The sequence below is a fragment of the Equus quagga genome, chromosome 2, assembly GCF_021613505.1.
Source record: "Equus quagga isolate Etosha38 chromosome 2, UCLA_HA_Equagga_1.0, whole genome shotgun sequence".
NCBI classification, from domain to species: domain Eukaryota; kingdom Metazoa; phylum Chordata; class Mammalia; order Perissodactyla; family Equidae; genus Equus; species Equus quagga.
In genome coordinates, this window is record NC_060268.1 from 64,770,852 (window position 1) to 64,796,924 (window position 26,073).

At 36.4% G+C, this 26,073-nt stretch overlaps 1 protein-coding gene across 8 annotated transcripts in view; it reads right to left on the reverse strand.

The window, feature by feature from the left end:
* LOC124233768 (unconventional myosin-IXa) overlaps positions 1-26,073 on the reverse strand; it is a 289,503-nt gene that overhangs the window by 218,982 nt on the left and 44,448 nt on the right. For all 8 annotated transcript variants that reach the window (XR_006887148.1, XM_046650967.1, XM_046651007.1 and 5 more), the window contains exons 2-3: positions 21,909-22,819; positions 116-210 (exon numbers count right to left, since the gene is read on the reverse strand). Coding sequence is in view for 7 of the 8 variants with exons in the window: in XM_046650967.1 (XP_046506923.1) it covers positions 116-210; positions 21,909-22,748 (935 nt within the window). In the remaining variant the exon portion in view is untranslated. The remainder of the gene's footprint in view (positions 1-115; positions 211-21,908; positions 22,820-26,073) is intronic.

The window sequence follows — 26,073 nt, forward strand, 5'->3', positions numbered from 1 at the left end:
TTAGTGAAGACACCAACATCATTATTCTCATGAAAGAGTAAATGAACAATCTATGGTCATGAAGATGCAATGGTGAAAATACAACCATGCTCCAAAGCCTGTTACTGCTACTTACCCAAGTACAGTGCCTGTTTCTTGGTAATTTACTTGAATAAACTTGCCAAAACGGCTTGAATTGTTATTATGAGCTGTCTTTGCATTTCCAAAGGCCTGTCAAAATAAACAGTTCTCATTAATTTCATTTGTTTAAAAAAATGGAAAATCCTCCTTAGGTCCGCTGAAGGAGACAAAAATGCTAAAGAGATAGTAGAGAAGCAATTCACTTATACCTTCAGACCTATAGTTCAGGTAAAGTAAAAGAAAGCAACTAATAACTGAAATAAAACCTAGTAGGTAGTATTTTATACTATTCAATTCAGCAAAATAAACCAATTTTAAAAATTTAATGCTTATCAAAATTCAGATTTCACGTTCACAATCCAGAGCCAGCAAATTTTCTTAATAATTCATATACATATATACACATATATACAAATCTTGCTAATCTTGCTAAACTGAAATAATGAGCTAGGAAAAAATAGTTACATCAAAATAATTACAATTTTAGAATAGTACAAATGAAATGAAGTTTCATTACATAACATAGACTTTATTACACTTACTTGAAACAAAGCTACAGTACAAATTTTAGAAGAATAACATATAAGCTTCCTAAATTGTGACCTAAAGTATACACCATACAATGGAATATTACGCAGCAATAAAAGTGAACTACTAGTACAGACATCAACATTGATGAATACCAAACATTATGCCAAGTGGAATAATCCAGACACAAGAGTATATACTGGAATATAACATTCTAGAAAAGGCAAAACAAAAGTAACAGGAACTATATCACTTTTCTGGGAATGGGGGTGAGGTTGAGAAATGTCTACAAAGGGGCACAATGATTAATGGAAATATTCTATAGTTTGATTGTATAATGGTCATTACACAGGTGTATACATTTATCAAAAATCACTAAACTGTACATTTTAAATTACTATATTTTATTGTAAGTTACAGCTCAATGAAAGTGATTAAAATTGAAATTTAAAAGAAAAGAATCCACAGCAGAACTGACATATTCAACAACTTGAATTAATCTCCAAGAGATAAGGCTAAATGATAGTAGCCAGTCTCAAAACTGTACATATTATATGATTCCATTAATATGACATTTTGAAAATAAGAATAACAGCAATGGAGAATAGACAAGTAGTTCCCAAGAGTTATGAGAGTATGGGAGGGCGGAGGGTATGAAGATAAGGAATAGCATGAGGTGGTTTTATGGGGTAGAGGAACAATTCTGTATCCAGATTATATATAGTTGGCTATACAAGTTAATATCTGTTTTAAAATTTATAGAATTTTATTAATATTATTCCTTTTAATTTTAATATCTCCTAAAAAAGTAAATTAGTAAAAAATGCAGGCAAAAAAGGGCAATTTCAGATATACGAATCTGAAAATATTCAGCAAAAGCCAACTCACATTAAAACAAACACAAAGGAAGTCCTTCACACAGAAGTAAAATGATATATTCAAATATGGATCAATGTAGGCAATGGAGAACAGCAGAAATGGTAACCACGTGAGTAAATATATAAAACATTTTTTATTGCTTAAATATCTTGAAGAGATCATTGAGCGTGAGGTCAGAGAAAATGGTAAAGATATCTGAATATCCTCTCCCCTTCATAAAAGAAATAAGAACACTAACAAAAATTCTCAAATCAACTTTTCGACAACTCTGGAAAGTAACCAAAGGCTTGGAATAATCCTTTGTAGAGGAACATTTAATCAAGGAAAATACTGAATTTCAGTAAGAAAAACAGACATTGTGGCATTTCAACTTACCCTATTACCATCTCCCTCTCCCTAGCTCCAGGATGAAGAGAAAACCAAAACCCTACAATTATAGTTTTTTTTTAAAAGTAGACTAGAAGCCATTGGAAGTATTAGACCCAAGTTACAGCCAAAGCACTGTTCCACAAGATAACTGTCACAATTTCACCTAAATGGCATTCCCTGGAAAACCTCACTCAAATGGTTGTCTTTATTTGACCTTACTTGGAGATCACTCACTGAAAACAGCTTGTCCCCGAAGTGTGTTTGTTAAAACAATCAGAGGCAATTGTTCAAACACGGCAACTGCCTAAGATGGCAATACAAGGATGGGACAAAAAACAAGGTAATCAAGCAACTTAAAAGGAAAAGTTGGTGAATGACATGTATTAAAGGGGCTTTGAAAATATGTGAAATATTCTTAGAAATGCAGAAGGTTTGGTGCATGTGTAGGAGTGTGACAACCCAGGAATGTGTACATGCTCAGCAAAGATCTGAGACCTCTGGTGGACATTCAGGCTCTAGGGAACAGGAAGTAAAAGGTATGGCAAAGTTGACAATTTCGTGCTTGAGTGCTGAGGGTTAATCCCAATAAGCACACAGAACCTTGTAGAAAAGAGTGGGAGCCTTATTGCTTTGGGATATTTAAAGAAACACCTGTTCAATCATTATCTGACCACTAAGCTAACTGAGTACAGAATTTGATGGTCTCATACACACACACCAAAAAAAAAACAGACTTTGCAGAATTATTTCTAAGAAGTCATGGGACAACCAAACAGCAATGACAAAATGACAACCACGAACCCTTGGAGAAGGGAAAGTCTCATTTCCAAAACTGCCACACTGTATTAATAAAAATGCTGAGGTCTCACCAAAAGATTATGAGACATATAAAGAAGTAACAAAGGATGGACATGGGAAAATAAAAAACAGCAATAAATAAAAATTGTCCCTGATGAAGCCCAGATGTTGGACTTACTAGGCAAAGACTTTTTCTCAGCTATTTTAAATATTTTCAAACAATTAAAAGAAAGTATAACAAAGATGCCTTAACAATGGAGAATATCAGTAAAGAGATAGAAATTGTAAAAACTACTAAAATTTCAATGTTGGAAAATATATTGACTAAAACGAAAAATTCATTACAGGGGTTCAAGTGAAGCCATGAGCAAGTAGAAAAATCAGAAATTTGAAGATTGATCAATTGAGATGATCCAATCTAAGAAATAGGAAAAGAAATGAAGAAAAAGGAACAGAGCTGGAGAGGCCTGTAGGACATCACCAAACACATAACATATGTATATAATAGGAGTTTGGCAGTTCCTCAACCAGTTAAACACAGTGACCCTATGACACAGCAACTCAACTCCTAGGTATACACCAAAGAGAAGTGAAAACATACGTCCTCAGAAAATCTTGTATTTAAATACTCATAACATTATTCATATAGCCAAAAAAGAGAAACAACACAAATGTCTATCAACATATGAATGGATAAACAAAATGTGTTATGTCTATGCGATGGACTATGACTCACCCATAAAAAGGTATGGAGTACTGATACATGCTGCAAAAAGGATGAACCTTGAAAGAACTAGGTGAAAGAAGTCAGACACAAAAGAATACAGAGCGTATAATTCCATTTATATGAAATACATGGAATACATAATTCCATATATACAAAAAGCAGATTGGCGGTTGCCAGGGGCTAGGGGGAGGGGAGAAAGAGAAGTGGTTGCTAAATGGTTATGAGGTTGTCTTTTGGAATGAAAACATGAAAATGTTTTGAAAGTAGACAGAGGTAGTTGCATAACATTGTGAATGTTCTCAATGCCACTTAACTATACACTTTAAAAAGTTACTTTTATGTTATGTGAATTTCACCTCAAAAAAATATTGTAAAAAAGGAAGAAAAAGAAGGCAGAAAAACATAAAGGAAATAAGGAACATGTGGGATTAATAGGAAATATTACAAGAAGATACACTTATACTAAGCCATATCAGGAATCTCATGAAATGTAAATGGTACTAGCATCCCAATTAAAGGTCAAACATGGTGATATTACATAAAAAAATCAAGACTCAACCATAAACTGTCCACATGTACTTCTTTAAATATAAAGAAAAAAGCTAAAAGTAAAATGATGGAAAAAGATATCTTGCTAATACTAGACACAAGAAAGAGTGGCTACATTAATATCAGACAATGTAGATTTTGGAGTAAAGAATATTATCAAGAAAAAGAGGGAGGGAAAGCACATCAGTATAATGGCGGAGTGAACTTGCCTGGGATACTCTCCCCTCCAACATACAACAAAAAGGGAAAAACCATACTGCAACAAAAGATATCCTAACAACAAAAAACCTCAGAGAGACATGCAGCCACATGATGGAGTGAGGAGCGGCCAGAGCCTCCCCTCAGAGGAGCTGGAACAGGGTAAGAGACAATTTCGCTCCCTCTCCTAAAGGCTGCAATCACTGCCAGGGGAGAATCCATGAAGGAAGGAGAGGGGGAGGGGTTGCTCATTTGTGGGAACACCCAGGATTCCCTAGGGTCCTTGCAGGCTACAGTGAAGCCCTCGAAGGGGGAAAAAGCTTTCAGGAGGCATGACATCATCAAGCCAAGACCCCAGGAGACCAGATAGTGAGAGCTGATTGAAAAGGCCCAGAGTGCACACAGGAGAAAGTGCCCCTCCCCTGACCTGACTGCACCATCTTGGCTGTAGGCAAAGGGCTCAGAATACCAGGCTCTAGACCCCAACCAAGTGGCCATAGGCTGTAACTGCAACCGAATAATATCAGAATGAGAAAAAGCCAACCTTCCAACATCAGGCACAACATCAAATCTCCAAACCAGAGAGAAAACGACAAGCACCCAGAACTCAGTCCTGAGGACACAGAAATATGTAAGCTAAACGACAATGAATTCAAAATAGCAATCATCAAAAAACTCAGTAAGGTAAAAGAGAATATAGAGAAAATTCAACTTTAGGAGCTACTTTACAAAAGAGATTGCAACTATAAAGAAGAATCAATCAGAAATACTAGAGATGAAAGACACGATGGAAGAGATAAAACAAAATACGGATTCCCTGAGTGCTCCTGTGGATACAAAAGAGTAGCGAATCAGCGTAACTGAAGATAGACATGCTGAAATGCTCCAGAGGAGACAGAACTAAGACTAAAAAGAAATGAAGAAAGTCTCCAAGAAATATCCAACTCAATGAGGAAATGCAACATAAGAATTACAGGTATTGCAGGAGATGAAGAGAAGGAGAATGGAGAAGAAAGCATGCTCAAAGACATAACAGCAGAGAAATTCCCAAATCTACAGAAAGAGAGGGAACTGTGTGTGGAGGAAGCTCCCAGATCTCCTAGATTTATCAATGGAAAAAGACCTACTGCAAGGCACATAGTAGTAAAACTGGCAAAAAGAAATGACAAAGAAAGAAGACTGAGGGCAGCAAGGCAGAAGAAAATAACCTACAAAGGAACCCCTATCAGGCTTTCAGCAGATTTCTCTGCAGGAAACCTACAAGCAGGGGCCAGCCTGGTGGCACAGTGGTTAAGTTCGCATGTTCCACTTCTCGGTGGCCCAGGGTTCGCCAATTCGGATCCCAGGTGCAGACATAGCACCACTTGGCATGCCATGGTGTGGTAGGCGGCCCACATATAAAGTGGAGGAAGATGGGCAGGGATGTAAGCTCAGGGCCAGTCTTCCTCAGTAAAAAGAGGACGATTGGCAGAAGTTAGCTTAGGGATAATTTTGCTCAAAAACAAACAAACAAACAAACAAACCTTACAAGCTAGGAGAAAAGGAAACAATATATTCAAAACTTTAAAAGACAAGGATCTTCACCCAAGAATACTCTATCCAGCAAAAATATCCTTCAAATATGAGGGAGAAATTAAATCTTTCCCATACAAACAAAAGCTAAGGGACCTCATAGCCACGAGACACACGCTACAAGAAATCCTCAAGAAGGCCCTCATACCTGAAAAAAGAAAAAAAGGCAGAAAGGGGTCACAAAACACAGAGTAGGGAGACAAACAGACAGTAGAACCAGAATAGGATAGCAAATAGTCGGTTTAGACTATGAATCGGTTTAGACTATGGAAATAAGAGGACAACAGAAAACAGACTCTTATAAACGAGATTCTGAACACAAACTTCAAGGTAGCCACTAAACAAAAAAGCAGAACAGAGATACAAAAAATAAATAAGGAAAAAACAAAGAAACACATCATAAAAAACTACATAATTCAATGGGTAGACCAAAACACACAGGGCAAGAAACAAAGGAAATGCAGAAAATGAGTGATATAATGACAGCATTAAGACCTCATACATCAATAATCACCCTCAATGTAAACAGACTGAACTCTCCAATAACAGGCACAGAGTGGTGAGATGGATTAAACAAAAAGATCCAACAATTACCTGCCTCCAGGAAAGACACCTCAGCTCCAATGACAAACAGAGGCTCAGAGTGAAGGGGTGGAAGACGATACTCCAAGCTAATGGCAAACAAAAGAAAGCAGGTGTGGCAATACTTATATCAGACAAAGTAGACTTCAAGATAAGGCAGGTAAAGAGAGACAAAGAGGGACAATATATAGTGATCAAAGGGACACTCCATCAAGAAGAAATAACGCTTATAAATATCTATGCACCCAACACAGGAGCACCAAACACAGGAGCACCAAAGTTCATAAAGCAACTATTAACAAACCTAAAACAAGATATTAAAAATAACACAATAATACTAGAGGACCTCCACACCCCACTCACATCAATGGATAGATTATCCAGACAGAAAATCGACAAGGAAACAGTGGAATTAAATGAAAAGCTTACCCAGTTGGACTTGACAGACATATATAGAACATTCCTTCCAAACATTGCAGAATACACATTCTTCTCAAGTGCACAGGGAACATTCTCAAGGATAGACCATATGTTGGGAAACAAGGCAAGCCTCTATAAATTTTTAAAAATTGAAATAATAACAAGCATCTTCTCTGATCATAATGCTATAAAGCAAGAAGTTAATTACAAGAAAAAAGCTGAGAAAAGGACAAAGATGTGGAGACTAAACAACATGCTATTGAACAAGTAATAAATCACTGAAGGAATTAAAGGAGAAATCAAACAATATCTGGAGACAAATGAAAATGATAACATACCACACCAACTCATAGGAGATGCAGCAAAAGGCATATTACGAGGGAAATTCATCACAATACAGGCTCACCTTAAGAAACAAGAAAAATCCCAAATAAGCAATCTCAAATCACATCTAACTGAATTAGAAAAAGAAGAACAAAGCCCAAAGTCAACAGAAGGAGAGAAATAATAAAAATCAGAACAGAAATAAATGCTATTGAAACAAAAAAGGCAGTACAAAGGATCAATGAAACAAAGAGCTGGTTCTTTGTGAAGATAAATAAAACCGACAAATCCATAGCCAGATTACAAAGAAAAAAAGAGAGAAAGCTCCCATAAAATCAGAAATGAAACAGCAGAAATAATAACAGACTCCACAAAAATACAATGGAATGTAGGAGAATACTAAGAAGAAAAACTATATGCCAACATAACGGATAACCTAGAGGAAATGGATAAATTCTTAGACTCTTATAACCTCCCACAGCTGAGTCAAGAAGAAACAGACAATCTGAATAGACCAGTGACAAGCAAAGAGATTGAAACAGCAATCAAAAGCATCCCAAAGAATAAAACCCCAGGACCAGATGGCTTTCCTCGGGAATTCTACCAAACTTTCAGAGCGGACTTAATACCTATCCTTCTCAAGGTATTCCAAAAAATTAGGAAAGATGGAACGCTTCCTAACACATTCTACAAGGCCAACATGACTCTGATACCAAAACCCGACAAGGACAGCACAAAAAAGGAGAACTACAGGCCAATATTGCTGATGAACATAGATGCAAAAAAATCTCAACAAAATTTTGGCAACACGAATTCAGCAATACATCAAAAGGATCATACGTCCTGATCAAGTGGGATTCATACCAGGGACACAGGGATGGTTCAACATCTGCAAATCAATCAATGTGATACACCACATCAACAAACTGAGAAATAAAAACCACTTGATCATCTCAATAGATGCAGAGAAAGCATTTGACAAGATCCAACAGACATTTATGATAAAAACTATTAACAAAATGGGGATAGAAGGAAATTACCTCAACATAATAAAGGCTACATATGACAAACCCATAGCCAACATCATACTCAATGGGCAAACACTTAGTGCCATCCCCCTGAGAATAGGAACAAGACAAGGATGCCCCCTATCACCACCCTTATTCAACACAGTACTGGAGGTTTTGGCCAGAGCAATTAGGCAAGAGAAAGGAATAAAAGGAATCCAAATAGGGAGGGAAGAAGTGAAACTTTCGCTGTTTGGTGACGACATGATCTTACACATAGAAAACTCCAAAAAATCCATTGGAAAAGTAATAGAAATAATTAACAGCTACAGTAAAGTTGCAGGGTACACAGTCAACTTAGAAAAATCACTTGCTTTTCTATACTCCCATAATGAACTTACAGAAAGAGAACTCAAGAATATGGTTCTATTTGCAATCACGACTTAAAGAATAAAGTACCAAGGAATAAATTTAACCAAGGAGGTGAAGGACTTACACAATGAAAACTATAAGACATTACTGAGAGAAACTGATGAGGACTTAAAGAGATGTAAAGAGATTCCTTGCTCATGCATCAGAAGAATAAACATAGCTAAAATGTCCACACTACCCAACACAATCTACAGATTCAATGCAATCCCTATCAGAATCCCAATGACATTCTTCACAGAAATAGAGCAAAGAATATTAAAATTCATACAGGGCTATCAAAGACCCCAAATTGCTATGGCAATCCTGAGAAAAAAGAACAAAGCTGGAGGTATCACAATCCAATGTTTGGATAAAGAAGGTATGGTATATATATACAATGGAATACTATTCAGCCAGTAAAAAAGACAAATTCACCCCATTTGCAATAACATGGAAGGACCTAGAGGGAATTATGCTAAGTGAAATAAGCCAGTCTGAGAAAAACAAACACCAGATGCTTTAACTCATATGTGGAATACAAACAAGTACTGTGACAAAGAAAACAGTTCAGTGGTTACCAGGGGATGGGGGATCAACACAGGGGGTGAAGGGGAGCATTTATGTGGTCAAAGTCGAGAAATAATGTACAACTGAAATCTCACATTGATGTAAGCTATTATGAACTCAATAAAAAATTCAAAAAAAAAGTTAGGAAAAGAAAAAAAAGAAAGAAAGAGAGGGCTATTTCATAATGAAAAAAGAGCCAATTAATCAAAAGCAAGCACCTATAATCATAAATGTGTATGCACCAACAAGAGAAGTTCACACACAAGATGCAAAACCTGACAGAACTTAAAGGAGTAATGGACAAATCTACAAGTATAGCTGAAGGTTATCAAGACCTCTCTCTCTCTCAAGAATTGATAGAATAAGTGGACAGAAAATCGTAAAGGACGTACTGGACTTCAACACCACTATCACCCAAATTAACGAGATTGATGCATATAAAACATTCCACCCAATAAGAGCTGAATACACATTTTCTTAAGTGCATATGAGAATACTTACCAGGAAAGACCATATTCAATATATTCAAAAGGATTCCAGTCACAAATGTAATATCCAACCACAAGATAATTAAATTACAAATCAATAACAGATAGGATCTAAATATTTGTAAACTAAATAACACACATCTAAGTTTCTTTGAATCTTCTTTGAACCCATGTTCAAAGAATTCATGAATTCACTCCATTCAATTCAAATCAAAGAATAAATCAAGAGAGAAATCAACAAACATTTTGAACTAGACGAAAATGAAAACACAATATATCACAATTTGTGAGATGTCACTAAAGCTGTACTTAGGGGAGAATTTATAGCACTAAATGACTTTATCAGAAAAGAAGAAAGGTCTCAAATCAATGACCACAGATACCACACTAAGAAACTAAAAAAGAACAAATTTGGGGCTGGTCCCGTGGCGGAGTGGTTAAGTTCGCGCGCTCCACTGCAGGCGGCCCAGTGTTTCATTGGTTTGAATCCTGGGCACGGACATGGCGCTGTTCATCAAACCACGCTGAGGCAACGTCCCACATGCCACAACTAGAAGGACCCACAACGAAGAATACACAACTATGCTATGTACCTGGGGGCTTTGGGGAGAAAAAGGGGAAAAAATAAAATCTTAAAAAAAAAGGAGGTGAGTGGAGCAAAATGGCGGGGTGAGCTGACCCGGGATTCTCTCCCCTCCAAAATACAACAAAAGATTGGAAGAACTGAATTTCAGAGAATAAACATAATGCCAGCTCGTTAGAGACCTACTATACCAAGAAGGAGGAGATCATAAACCTAGCTTTACCCCTTCGGAGGCGCCGGAACGGTAGGAGAGAACATCGCTCCCTCCCCTAGAGTCTGCGATTGCTGCGGCGCGGGTCAGGAAGGAGCGGCGGAGGGGCCACACGACCGGGGGATCATCCAGGACTCCTGCCGCTGATTCAGTGGAGACCCGCTGACGGGGGGTAAGCTTCCGTCGGCGGGGACCCTATAAATCAAGGGCCTTGGGAGACCAGAGAACAGAACTGATCTGAACCCAGACCGGCGCGTGTGAGTAACAGCCCCTCCCCCCTAACAAAGCCAGTGGGCGCAGCCATCTTGCCCCAAAGGCGGAGAGCTAACACGCTGCTCTCGACCCCCATCTAGTGGCGACAGGCTGTAACTGCAACTGAATTCTACCACCATGAGAAAAAACCGCTCCTCTACCATCCAGCAATTTATAAAAGCCCCAGACCAGAAGGAAAACAATAAAAACACAGAATTAAGTCCTGAGGACTTGGAATTAGGTAAACTAAGTGATAATGAATTCAGAGCAGCTATAATCAAAAAACTCAATGAGGTAGAGAGAAAGATAGAGAAACAAGCCGAGTTCTGGAGTTACTTCACAAAAGAGATTGAAATCATAAAGAAGAATCAAACAGAATTACTTGAGATGAAAAACACAATAGACCAGATAAAACAGAATACGGATTCCCTGAATGCCCGTGTAGACAACCTAGAGGAGCAAATCAGCATAATCGAGGACAGACAGGCTGAATGGCGCCAGACAGAGGAAGAAAGAGAACTAAGAATTAAAAAAAATGAGGAAAATCTCCGAGAGATAATGGATTCAATGAGGAGTAAGAACATAAGGATCATAGGAATTCCCGAGAATATGGAAAAGGAAAATGGAGCAGAAAGTGTGCTTAACGAAATTATTGAAGAGAACTTCCCAAATCTAGGGATCAATGGAGAAATGTGTGTAGAGGAGGGTTTTAGATCTCCTAGATATGTCAATGTAAAAAGACCCACCGCAAGGCACATAATAGTAAAGTTGGCACATAGGAATGATAAGGAAAGAATACTCAGGGAAGTAAGAAAAAAAAAAGAGAATAACCTATAAAGGAGCCCCTATCAGACTGCCAGCGGATTTCTCTACAGAAACCCTACAAGCTAGGAGAGAATGGAGTGATATATTCAAAGCTTTAAAGGATAAAAACCTTCAGCCAAGAATCCTCTATCCAGCAAGAATTTCCTTCAGATATGAGGGAGAAATTAAATCTTTTCCAGACAAACAAAAGTTAAGGAAATTTGTAACTAAAAGCCCTCCATTACAAGAAATCCTCAAGAAGGCTCTCATACTTGAAAAAAGAAAAAAGGGAGAAAGGGGACACAATCCACAGACTAGGGAGACCGATGGATAGAACCAGAACAGGATAGCAAATATTCAACTATAGCATTAGGGTAAAAATAAGGAAACTACCAAAACAAGGACAATCTTAGCACTTTAACTACAAATTAATAAGACGAGTTGGAATAAAAAATGAAAATAATTATTTAGGAGGGGAAGAGCAAAGGGTCTAAATCAGTATTAGTCGAGTAAGTAAGAGACCACCAGAGAATAGACTATATTATACACGAGATTCTAAATACAAACTTCAAGGTAGACACTAAAATAAAGTACAGAACAGAGTCACAAATCATAGATAAGAAAAAATCTAAGAAACCCAGCATAAGAAATTGCAGTATTAAATGGGTAGTCTAAAGCACACAGGAAAAGAAACACAGGAAAACAAGATAATGAGCGACAGATTGACAGCATTAAGTCCACATGCATCAATAATCACTCTCAACGTGAACGGATTGAACTCTCCAATAAAAAGACACAGAGTGGCAAAATGGATTAAAGAACAAGATCCAACAATTTGTTGCCTCCAGGAAACACACCTCAGCCCCAAGGAGAAACACAGACTCAGGGTGAAGGGGTGGAGGACAATACTTCAAGCAAATAGCAAGGAAAAAAAGGCAGGTGTTGCAATTCTCATATCAGACCAAGTGGATTTCAAAATAAGACAGGTAAAGAGAGACACAGAGGGACAGTATATAATGATCAAAGGGACACTTCATCAAGAAGAAATAATGCTTATAAATATCTATGCACCAAACACAGGAGCACCAAGATTCATAAAGCAACTATTAACAGACCTAAAGGAAGATGTTAAAAACAACACAATAATAGTAGGGGACCTCAACACCCCACTCACATCAATGGACAGATCATCCAGATAGAAAATCAACAAGGAAATAGTGGAGCTGAATGAAAAACTAAAACAATTGGACGTAATACACATATATAGATCACTCCACCCTGAAGGAGCTGAATACACACTCTTCTCAAGTGCACATGGAACATTCTCTAGGATAGACCATATGTTGGGAAACAAGGCAAGCCTCTACAAATTTAAAAAAATTGAAATAATAACAAGCATCTTCTCAGATCATAGTGCTATAAGGCTAGAAATTAATTACAAGAAAAAAGCTGAGAAAGGCACAAAGATGTGGAGACTAAACAACACACTACTGAACACGCAATGGATCATTGAAGAAATTAAAGAAGAAATAAAAAAATACCTGGAAACAAATGAAATTGATAGCATGCCATACCAACTCATATGGGATACAGCAAAAGCTGTATTAAGAGGAAAATTCATCATAATACAGGCACCTCTTAACAAACAAGAAAAATCCCAAATAAGCAACCTTAAAGCACACCTAACTGAACTAGAGAAAAAAGAACAAATGAAGCCCAAAGTCAGCAGAAGGAGAGAAATAATAAAAACCAGAGCAGAAATAAATACTATTGAAACGAAAAAGGCAGTAGAAAGGATCAATGAGACAAAGAGCTGGTTTTTTGAGAAGATAAATAAAATTGACAAACCACTAGCCAGACTTACAAAGAAAAAAAGGGAGAAAGCTCAAATAAACTCAGAAATGAGCGAGGAGAAATAACAACAGACTCTGGAGAAATACAACAGATTATAAGAGAATACTACAAAAAACTATATGCCAACAGAATGGATAACCTAGAGTAAATGGATAAATTCCTGGACTCCTACAATCTCCCAAAGCTCACTCAAGAAGAGGCAGACAATTTGAACAGACCAATCACAAGGAAAGAGATTGAAACAGCAATCAGAAACATCCCAAAGAATAAAACCCCAGGACCAGATGGCTTTCCTCGGGAATTCTACCAAACTTTCAGAGTGGACTTAATACCTATCCTTTTCAAGCTATTCCAAAAAATTAGTGAAGATGGAACACTTCCTAACACATTCTATGAGGCCAACATCACGCTGATACCAAAACCTGACAAGGACACCACGAAAAAAGAGAACTACAGGCCAATATCACTGATCAACATAGATGCAAAAATTCTAAACAAAATTTTGGCAACCAGAATTCAGCAATTCATCAAAAGAATCATACATCAGGATCAGGTGGGATTCATACCAGGGACACAGGGATGGTTCAACATCCGCAAATCAATCAACGTGATACACCACATCAACAAACTGAGGAATAAAAACCACATGATCATCAATAGAAGGCATTTGACAAGATCCAACAGCCATTTATGATGAAAACTCTGAACAAAATGGGCATAGAAGGAAACTACCTCAACATAATAAAGGCCATATACGACAAACCCATAGCCAACATCATACTCAATGGGCAAAAACTGAACCCCATCCCCCTGAAAACAGGAACAAAACAAGGATGCCCTCTATCACCACTCTTATTTAACATAGTGCTGGAGGTCCTGGCCACAGCAATCAGGTAAGAAAAAGGAATAAAAGGAATCCAAATAGGGAGGGAAGAAGTGAAACTCTCACTGTTTGCAGACGACATGATCTTATATATAGAAAACCCCAAAGAATCCATTGGAAAACTGTTAGAAGTAATCAACAACTACAGCAAAGTTGCAGGGTATAAAATCAATTTGCATAAATCAGTAGCATTTCTATACTCCAGTAATGAACCAACAGAAAAAGAACTCAAGAATACAATACCATTCACAATTGCAACAAAAAGAATAAAATACCTTGGGGTAAATTTAACTAAGGAAGTGAAGGACCTATATAATGAAAATTACAAGGCCTTTCTGAGAGAATTAGATGACGACATAAGGAGATGGAAAGACATTCCATGTACATGGTTGGAAGAATAAACATAGTTAAAATGTCCATTCTACCCAAAGCAATCTACAGTGTCAACGCCATCCCAATCAGAATCCCAATGACATTCTTTACAGAATTAGAACAAAGAATCCTAAAATTTATATGGGGCAACAAAAGACCCCGAATTGCTAAAGCAATCCTGAGAAAGAAGAACAAAACGGGAGGCATCACAATCCCTGACTTCAAAACATACTACAAAGCTACAGTAATCAAAACAGCATGGTACTGGTACAAAAACAGGTGCACAGATCAATGGAACAGAATTGAAAGTCCAGAAATAAAACCACACATCTATGGACAGCTTATCTTTGACAAAGGAGCTGAGGGCATACAATGGAGAAAAGAAAGTCTTTTCAACAAATGGTGCTGGGAAAACTGGAAAGCCACATGTAAAAGAATGAAAATTGACCATTCTTTTTCACCATTCACCAAAATAAACTCAAAATGGATTAAAGACCTAAAGGTGAGACCTGAAACCATAAGGCTTCTGGAAGAAAACGTAGGCAGTACACTCTTTGACATCAGTATTAAAAGGATCTTTTCGGACACCATGCCTTCTCAGAGAAGGGAAACAATAGAAAGAATAAACAAATGGGACTTCATCAGATTAAAGACCTTTTTCAAGGCAAATGAAAACAGGATTGAAACAAAAAAACAACCCACTAACTGGGAAAAAATATTTGCAAGTCATATATCTGACAAAGGCTTAATATCCTTAATATATAAAGAACTCTCGCAACTCAATCACAAAACATCAAACAACCCAATCAAAAAATGGGCTGGAGACATGAACAGACATTTCTCCAAAGAAGATATACTGATGGCCAATAGGCACATGAAAAGATGCTCATCATCGCTGATCATCAGGGAAATGCAAATCAAAACTACACTAAGATATCACCTTACACCCGTTATAATGACAAAAATATCTAAAACTAATAGCAACAAATGTTGGAGAGGTTGCGGAGAAAAAGGAACCCTCATACACTGCTGTATGCTGGGAATGCAAACTGGTGCAGCCACTATGGAAAACAGTATGGAGATTCCTCAAAAAACTAGAAATAGAACTACCATACGATCCAGCCATCCCACTACTGGGTATTTATCCAAAGAGCCTGAAGTCAGCAATCCCAAAAGTCCTGTGCACCCCAATGTTTATTGCAGCACTGTTTACAATAGCCAAGACGTGGAAGCAACCTAAGTGCCCATCAACAGACGAACGGATAAAGAAGATGTGGTACATATATACAATGGAATACTACTCAGCTGCAAAACAGAACAAAATCATTCCATTTGCAATAACATGGATGGACCTTGAGAGAATTATGTTAAGTGAAATAAGCCAGCGAGAGAAAGATAATCTGTGTATGACTCCACTCATATGAGGAATTTAAAACTATGGACCAAGAACAGTTTAGTGGATACCAGGGGAAAGGTGGGGTGGGGGTTGGGCACAAAGGGTGAAGTGGTGCACTTACAACATGACTGACAAACATTAATGTACAATTGAAATTTCACAAGATTGTAACCTATCAATAACTCAATAAAAAAATATATTAGGAGAAAAAAATCTTAAAAAAAAATTAAAACAAAATTAAAAAAAAGAACAAATTAAATGTAATATAAGCCAAAAAATAATAAAGATCAAAGCTGAAATTAATGAAATATGAAAGACCAAAATAACAACAACAAAATCCATGAAACCAAAAGCTGGTGCTTGTATAATAAGGGAATATTGCATAAAACACTATTCCAATAAATTTTAGAACTTAGATTAAGCAACTTCCTAGAAAGACACTAAAAGTACCATAACTTACTCAAGAAGAAATAGGTAACATGAATAACTGTATCTACTCTAAAAATTGAAACTTTGTTTAAAATCTTCCTGCAAAGAAAACACCAGGCCCAGATTGCTTCATTAATAAATTCTAATATTGATAGTAGAAAAAAACTACCCGTTCTACACAACTCTTCCAAAAATATAACAGAAGACTTCCCAACTCACTCTCAAGAGGCCATAATTATCCTGATACAACAACAACAAAAAGATATTAAAGAAAACAATATTTCTCATGACCACAGATGCAAAAATTCTAAAAACAAATTTAGCAAACCAAACCCAGCAATACATTAAAGGATAATACATCATGACCCAAGCAGTGTTCATCCCAGGAATGCTGGGCTGGTTTACCATTATTCCAAAATCCATCAATATAATTCACCATATTAACAAACTATATTTTTTAAACCATATGACCATCTCAAAAGACACAGAAAAAGCATTTGACAAAATCCAACATCCATTTCTCACAAAAACTCTAAACAAGATAGGAATAAAAGGATATGGCCTCTATCTAATAAAGAGTATCTACGCAAAACCAACAGCTACCATCATACTTAATGTTTAAAGACTGAATGCTTTCCCCCAGTACAAGGATGTTGCTTTCACCACTTCTATTCAACATTATACTGGAGTAGCCAGTGAAACCTGCAAGGAAAAAAAGAATTCCATATTGGAAAGAAGGAAATAAAACTGTCTTTTTATTCACAAACATAATTTCCTATATGGAAAAGCCAATGGAAACCACAAAAAAAAACTATCAGAACTAATATTTGCATCTAGCCAGGTTGTAAAATACAAAATCAATATACCAATATCAACTGTTTTTATACTCTAGGAACAAACGAAAATTTTTAAACACCACTTATAAAGGAATCAAAAAAATACTGAGATACATCTTACCAAAGATGTGAAAGATGTGTACATTAAAAACAACAAAATACTGCTGAGAGAAATTAAAGATCTTAATAAATGAAGAAATAAATTTGGTTATGGGTCAGATGACTTAATATTGTTACCACGTCAATTCTCCCCAAATTGAACTACAGATTCAACACTGTCCCAATCAAAGTCCCAAAAAGCTTTTATAAGAAAACTGACAATCTAGTTCTAAAATTCATACGGAGATGCCAAGAACTTAGAAGACCCAAACAACTCTGCAAAAGAAGAACAAAACTGGAGGGTCAATACTACCTAATTTCAAGATTATAAAGCTACACAATGAAACTAATGTGGCATTGCCATAAAGACAGACAAACAGATCAATTAAACAGAAGACAGAATCCAGAAATGAGCCCACATATATATGGACAAATAATTTTTTGATGATTTTTTAACAAAGACATCAAGGCAACAAGGTAAAGACAATACAGTCTTTCAACAAAAGGTGCTGTAAAAAGTGGATATTTATAGGTAAACATTTGATCTATACCTCCCACCATACACAAAAACGAACTCAAAATGTATCACAGACCTAAATGCAAAATCTGAAATAATAAAAGCAATGGAAAAAAACATAGGAGAAAATCTTTGCAACGATGGGTTAGGCAAATTTTCTTAAATATGACACCAAAAGCACAATTCATAAAAGAAAAAAATGGCTAAAATGAACTTCATCAAAATTTAAAATTCTGGGGCAGGCCCAGTGGCATAGTAGTTAAGTTCATGTGCTTGGCTTCAGAGGCCCAGAGTTCACAGCTTCAGATCCCAGGCGTGGACATACACATCGCTCATCAAGCCATGCTGTGGTGGCATCTCACATACAAAACAGAGAAAGACTGGTAAAGATGTAAAGACTGGTAAAGCTCAGCGGCAATCTTCCTCAAGCAAAAAGAAGAAAAATCTTCCTCACAAAAAAAGAAAAAAAAATTAAATTCTGCCCTTCAAAAGGTACTTTTAACAGAGGGTTAAATCTGGGAGAAATTTCACCAAGAAGTAAAAGATGAAAGATATACAGTGAAAACTATAAGACATTAATGAAAGAAACTGAACAAGACAAATATATGGAAAGATATTCTGTCCTCAAGGATTGCAAGAATTAATATTGTTAAAATCTGCATACTACCCAAAGGAATCTACAGATTTAATGCAATTCCTATCAAAATGGCATTTTTCACAGAAACAGAAAAAACAATCCTAAAATTTGTATGGAGCCACAAAAGACCCCAAATAGCCAAAGCAATCTTGAGAAAGATGAACAAAGCTGGAGGCATCACACTTCTGATTTCAAACTATAATAAAAATCAACAGTAATCAAAACAGTATGGTATTGGCATGAAAACAGACATATAATCAATGAAAAAAAATGGAGCACCCAGAAATAAACCCATGCATATATGGTCAATTATTTGACGACAAAGGAGCCAAGAATACACAATGGGGAAAGGATAGTCTTTTCAATAAATGGTGCTGGGAAAACTGGGCAGTCACATGCAAAAGATGGAAACTGGACTTCTATCTTACACCACACACACAAAAAATCAACTCAAATGGATTAAAGTCTTGAAGGTAAGATCTGAAACCATAAACTCCTAGAAGAAAATTCAGGGGGTACGATATCAGTCTTGGATTTTTCAGATTTGACACCAAAAGCAATGGCAACAAAAGCAAAATAAACAAGTGGCACTACATCAACCTAAAAAGCTTCTGCACAGCAAAGGAATCATCAATAAAATGAAAAGGCAACCTAACAAATGAGAAAAAATATTTACAAATCATATAACTCATAAGGGGTTAACATCCAAAATATATAAAGAATTCATACAAGTCAATAGCAAAAAAACAAACAACCTGATTACAAAATGGGCAGAGGAACTGAATAGACATTTTTCCATAAAAGACCTACAGATGGCCAAGAGGTGCACGGAAAGGTACTCAACATCACTAATCATCAGGGAAATGCAAATTAAAACCACAGTGAGATACAACCTCGCACCTGCTAGAAGGGCTTTCATCCAAAAGACAAAAAAAAAATTGTTAGCAAGGATGTAAAAAAAAGGGAACGCTTGTGCACTGTTGGTGGGAAGGTAAATCGGCACAGCCACTATGAAAAACAGAATGGAGGTTCCTCAAAAAATTAAAAAATAGATCATACAATCCAGCAGTTCCACTCTGAATATCTATCTGAAGGAAATGAAATCACTATCTCAAAGAGATTTCTGCACCTCCCACGTTCACTGCAGCATTATTCATAATAGCTAAGATATGGAGACCTAAGTGTGCGTTGACAGATGAAGAAATGAAAACGATGTGGTATGTATCTAAAATGGAATATTATTCAGTCATAAAAAAAGATGGAAATCTTGCCATTTGAGACAACATGGATAGACCTTGAGGGCATTATGCTAAGTGAGATAAGTCAGACAGAGAAAGATAAATACTATACAATCTCACTTATATGTGGAATCTAAAAAAATTGAACTCACAGAAACAGAGAGAAGATTGGTGGTTGCAGGAGGGGGGAACAGGTGAAGGTGATCAAAAGGTATAAACTTTCAGTTAATAAGATAAATAAGTTCTGGGGATGTAACGTGCAGTATGATGACTACAGTACTGTATTATAGGGGGCCGGCTCCGTGGCCAAGTGGTTAAGTTCACATGCTCTGCTTCGGAGGCCCAGGGTTTTGCCAGTTTGGATCCTGGGTGCACACATGGCATCACCCAGTAAGCCATGCTGAGGCGGCGTCCCACATAGCACAACCAGAAGGACCTACAACTAGAATAAACAACTATGTACTAGGGGCTTTGGGGAGAAGAAGAAAAAAAGAAGACTGGCAAGAGATGTCAGCTCAGGTGCCAATCTTTAAAAAAAAAAAAAGTACTGTATTATATATTTGAAAGTTACTGAGACAGTAAATCTTAAAAGTTCTCATCTCAAGAAAAAAAATTTGTAATTCTATCAAGTGATGGATGTTGAATAAACTTATTGTGGTAATCATTTCACAATATAAATATATATTAAACCATTATGTTGTATGCCTTAAACTAATACAATGTTATACATCAATTATATCTCAAGAAAATTTTTTAATTCTGCTCTTCAAAAGGTATTACTAAGAGAGGGTTAAATCTGGGAGAAAATGTGTGCAAAATATGTATGTGATAAAGGATTTGCACCCAGCATACACAAAGAACTCTCAAAATGCAACAATAAGAAAACCCAGTAACAAGTTTAGCAATAGATTCTGACAGACACTTAGCCAAAGCAGATATAATGACGACAAATAAACACGTGAAAAGGTGTTCACGTCATTAGTCACTATAGAATTAAAACCACAATGAGATATCACCATATACTTATTAGAAAGGCTAAAATTAAAAAGAGTGACTATACTGAGGGTTAGCAAGGATATGGAGTAAATGGAACTGTTATACACTGCTTGGTGGAAATATAAAATGGCATGTACAATCACTTTGGAAAGTTTGGGAGTTTCTTAAAAAGTTAAACATACACTTTTCACCTAGGAAAAAATTCCACTGCTAGGTATTTACCCAAGAAAAAAGAAAGTGTACATCCACACAAAGACTTACATACAGCTTTAAGTGTAACAGCCCCAAACTGGAACAACCCAAATGTCCATCAACAGGTGAATGGACAAAGAGTGGTATACCCATACAATGGATACTATCTTAGCAAAAGGAATGAATTATTGACACACACAACATGGATGAATCTCAAAATAATTATACTGAGTGAGAGAAGTCAAACATAAAAGAGTATATATGATTCCATTTATACAAAATTGTAGGGAAAAAAACTAATCTATAGTGACAGAAAACACTTAAGTGGTTTCTTGTAGATAAGTGGGCTGGAAGGCGTGTGAGAGAGGGATTACAAAGAGATATGAGGAAACTTCTGGAATAAAAGATATGTTCAGTATCTCGACTTCGGTAGTGGTTTATAATGAGTATATATACAGGTCAAAATTTATCAAATTATACACTTTAAATATGTGTAATTTACTATAGCTCAATTATACCTCACAAAAATCTCTCTTAAACAAAATACTAAGAAATATTACCTTTTTCTTTCAGCTCTAAAACAAAAATAATACATTCTCTTTCCTTGCTACTCTTGATAGTACTACTTCTAAAACATTACAAAACTAAAAATTTTTCCCATATTTTACACATTTTCAAAAGTGAACCCTTGGAATTTCTACGCTAGACACAGATGTTAAGTTTGCAAAGACAGAAATATACTGACAAGAATATTTTCCCCAACCACCTACTTCCACAACCCGGTTACTGGGAGTCTTGCCCCTGGTATATCCCCCTTTACAAGGGTATACATATGACTCCAATGATCTTTCTTTTGCATCACTATGACCCAAAGACATCCTTTGAAAAAAATATTGCCACTGTCACACTCAATCTTCCACATTGCCTTTTCTGCTTTCCCATCTTCCGGTTTTCCTTGATAACTAAAAATGATGCCTATACCTCTTGTTTAGTTTCATTTTCTCACATCTACCAAATTTTAATTTTTTAAGATATGTTTAAGAGTAAGAAAACTATTTCTACACACTTACCTCAAGTACTGGTCCAGCTCCAAGAATAATCTGTTCTACACCACTGGCAAATCCTTTCTGACTGAGAGCAGTAAGGTGATGAATAAGAAAGTTTGTGCTTTGAGTCTTCCCGGAACCACTCTCTCCAGAAATCACAATACACTGATTCTTTTTGCGCTGAAGCATAGCATGATAAGCTACATCAGCCACAGCATAAATGTGCGGCTCAAGTTTTCCCAGTTGGTGGTTATCATACATTTTGACATATTTGGGGTTATAAATAGGAAGAAACTTGAATGGGTTAATAACTATTAGAATACTGCCAACATACGTATAAATTTTTTCATGCTTAAAGCGATATCGTAGATTTTCTAAGAGAGTTTTCTCATTCAAATCAGGTAAACTACATAAATCATCAAAGTCTTTCTGTTGAGGCTGTGGAAGAAAACCCCGTTCCATCATCCTGCGACGTTCTTCTGTTACCCGGAGCCATGACTGAAGACTACCATAATGGATTGATCCATCAAGGTTTTTTTCTCTCAGAAGAAAGCGGTAGTCCTCTCCACTCAGGCGATTTTCCAGAGCCATTCGGGGCCACAACATCATTCGCTGAACTGGACAGTCTGTTGGATTGAGTATCCATTCTTCTCCACCAAATTCCTTTACTTCTGCTAGTACGTAACATTTTGTTTTGTCAAGATTAAGCCTGTTTATGAGAGATTCAATCACCTCAGCAGCTGTGGAGTTTTTTCTGGCAGGAATTGGACAGTAGATTGTCCCTTCTGAAATTGTCCCAGGATATATACGTAATGTATGTTCATTATCCTCAAAGCGTCGTCTTCCTCCATCATTTATATTCATATTGGATCCTGTCCCATCAGAATGGATAGTACGTGTTCAAGACTGTGCAAACCATTTTCGTGGCAAAAGAACTGTAATATAAAAGATGCGAAACATTTAGAAGTCATATTAGACAATCATTGCTTTCCGATGCTCAAGAAAGGCAGGATTAACAATCATGTTGATTACATCTTTTAGAACACAAAATCCTAACTCTTCTCTCAGTATAGGAACAGTCTTGAAAACAGTCTCATTGAGACCACGTAGCATTACATTTTATTGTGCAGATCTGAAAACCTTCTAAAATAGCAACTTACCAAAAAATTTTTTCAATGTTTTATTAACAATTCAAAATCCAAAGAGTACAAAGAATTTATTTTGCCCCCTACTATCTCAAATGTTTCTAAAAGTACTTGGGATCATAATCAAGTTCTTTTTTTATATTTAAAGAGCCTCAGTGAAGACTGGATTAAGATGGACAGAATAAACACACAAATCTAATCACCCTGGACCCAAAAGCTCTCATACTTAAAAAAATCAAGAAAGAATGCCACCAATGGAGTAAAAATTTTGTGAAATTAAAAACAGTAAGAAGATGAGATCAGATAAACAGAAATTAAACTAGTTGAAGTTATAACTAAGATAACAATGAGAGAAACCTGCCAAAGAACAGACATATTTTCAAGGACTTCTGGCTCTCACTCTCCACTTTCCCCAAGGTGAAGAGGTAAGGGAGGCAACAAAAAGATCCTGCCCCCGGCTTGCTGAACAAAGCTGACAAAATCATAAACTAGGCACCATTATAAATTTTATTCAACCTTCCCTTGTCCTTCAATCCCACCTTTTTATCTAACCTTATTTCATTCCTTACAGTATTCTGCATATTCTTCCAATCTTCTCCAACCTCACATACCACACCTCTAGAAGAATGATTTCAACTTTTATACCTCACTGAGAAAATAGTAACTTCCTTTAAATGACTTCTCCAACTCAAAACGTATTCCTATTTTCATCTCATCTCTGTTCTTCCATTCCTGTCAAGAGAGAAAATATGTCCCACATCCTTTCCAGGGCTAATAAAACCCATTTCTTATCATCTCCATCAGTAACCTGCCCCATCGAAAAACCACCGTCATGAGTTAGCAATCTTTCCCTTTTTACTTATTTCATCCTTTAACATATAAAGATGCGGTTATTAAAAAAAAAAAGAAAAATACCTTCATTTACTTCTCTCTCATACTATTACATATTTGTCAAAGTCCTCTAATGAAGAAACTTTGTTTTTCATCTTTTTCCTAGACGACGTTTTAAACACAGAGAATATTACAGAACATATAAAAAGCAGCCATATATCTATCATCCAAATTCAACAAGTTTGAAAACTGCTATAATTCCCCCAGATCATTTTAAAATCAAATAAAAAATATCAGAGATATAGTTAAAGCTTCTTCCATTGCTCTGCAGAGGTAATCACTATCCTGAGGCTGGTATTATTCCCATACATGTTTTTATATTTTTATTATATATGTGGGTCTCCCTAAACTATATATAGTACAGTTTCAGTTTTGTAAGCTTTAAAAAAAATGGTATCATACTATATTTAATAGTCTGCATCTCACTTTAACTTAATATTGTCTTTTCTATGTGTAAATGGTGATGTATGTAAAGTTCATTAACTGCCAAATAATATGCCATTGTATGTAGATTCATTAATCGAAACAAATGCACCCTCTGGTGGGGGATGTTGATAACAGGGGTGGCTATGCATGTGGTGGGGGCCGGCAGGGAGTATATGGCAAGTCTCTGTACCTTCCACTCAATTTTGCTGTGAACCTAAAAATGCTCTAAAAAATACAGGATTTATTTTTTAAATCCCTTTGTATGATTACACCACAATTTATCAATCTACTGTCCTTTTACTGAACACCTAGAATGTTTCCAATAGAACACTATTAAAACAATGCCGTAATTCTAATACATGTCTCTTCAGGTGCCTTTGCTAGAATTTCTCTGAGCTTTACACCTAGGAGGGGAATTGCTGGGCTTTAAGCCTCTTCAAATTTACTAGATGGGGCCGAGCCGGCCCTGTGGCCAAGTAGTTAAGTTCACGCACTCCAATTCAGCGACCCAGGGTTTCACTGGTTCAGATCCTGGGCACAGGCAGGGTACCGCTCGTCAGGCCACACTGAGTCAGTCCCACGTGCCACAACTAGAAGAACCCACAACTAAAAAATATACAACTATGTACTGGGAGGATTTGGGGAGAAAAAGCAAAAAAAAAAAAAAATTTACTAGACATTAACAAAATGTCCTCCAAAATAGGTGTACCAACTGATTATTTCAGTCAGTATAACAAGAGCTCACATTTCTCTGCCTCCTTACCAAAAGTTAGTACTGTCAGACTTGATTTTCTGCCTCTATAAGTGTAAAAAGCTGTCTTATTACTTTAATTTGCATTTACCTGATTACTAGTGAGGATAAGCAACTCTTATTTGCCATTTGGGCTAAGTTGCTTATTCATTTTCCCTTTTTGAGTTGTCTTTTCCTAATTGGTTTGAATGAGTTTTTCATATATCCTGGATATTCATCAATTTTCAGTTGAATGTGTGACAAACATCACCTACCAATCAGCGGCTTATCTTTCTATTTTGTTTACACTGCCCTTTGTTATAAAGAAGTTTTTCTCTTTTTTTTTGAGGGTTTTTTTTTTCTTTTAGATTTTTTTTCTCCCCAAAGTGCCCCCAGTACACAGTTATATATTTTCAGTTGTGGGTCCTTCTAGTTGTGGCATGTGGGATGCCACCACAGCATGGCTTGATGAGCGATGCCATGTCCACGCCCAGGATCCGAACTGGCGAAACCCTGGGCCGCCAAAGTGGAGCACTCGAACTTAACCACTCAGCCACGGGGTCAGCTTTCGAAGATTTTATTTCTAGTAGTCAAATTTATCAATCCTTTAAAGGTTATAAATTATTTCTTTTTTAATAAACAACATTAACAACAAGTGGAGTTAACTCTTATTGTGTGTTTATTTGTACTGTCATTTTTCTAAGCATTTCACATGGATTATTTAATTTAATCCTCACAATTCCTTCTTGCAGGCTGTTTTTATCATCCTCCTCCTCATTTTACAAATGAGAAAACACAAAAAGATTATGTAACTTGCCCAAAGTCATAACTAGAATGTGAGAAAGTTTTGATTTGAAGCAGGCAATCTGGTTCTAATGGCTCTGTAAGTATTATCTCCTGGTATAGTTTTTAAAAATCCTTCCTTATCTTGAGGACATAAAGTTATTATCCTATATTTTCTTCTAAAAGGCCTAAGTTTTGCTTTTCTCATTTACAT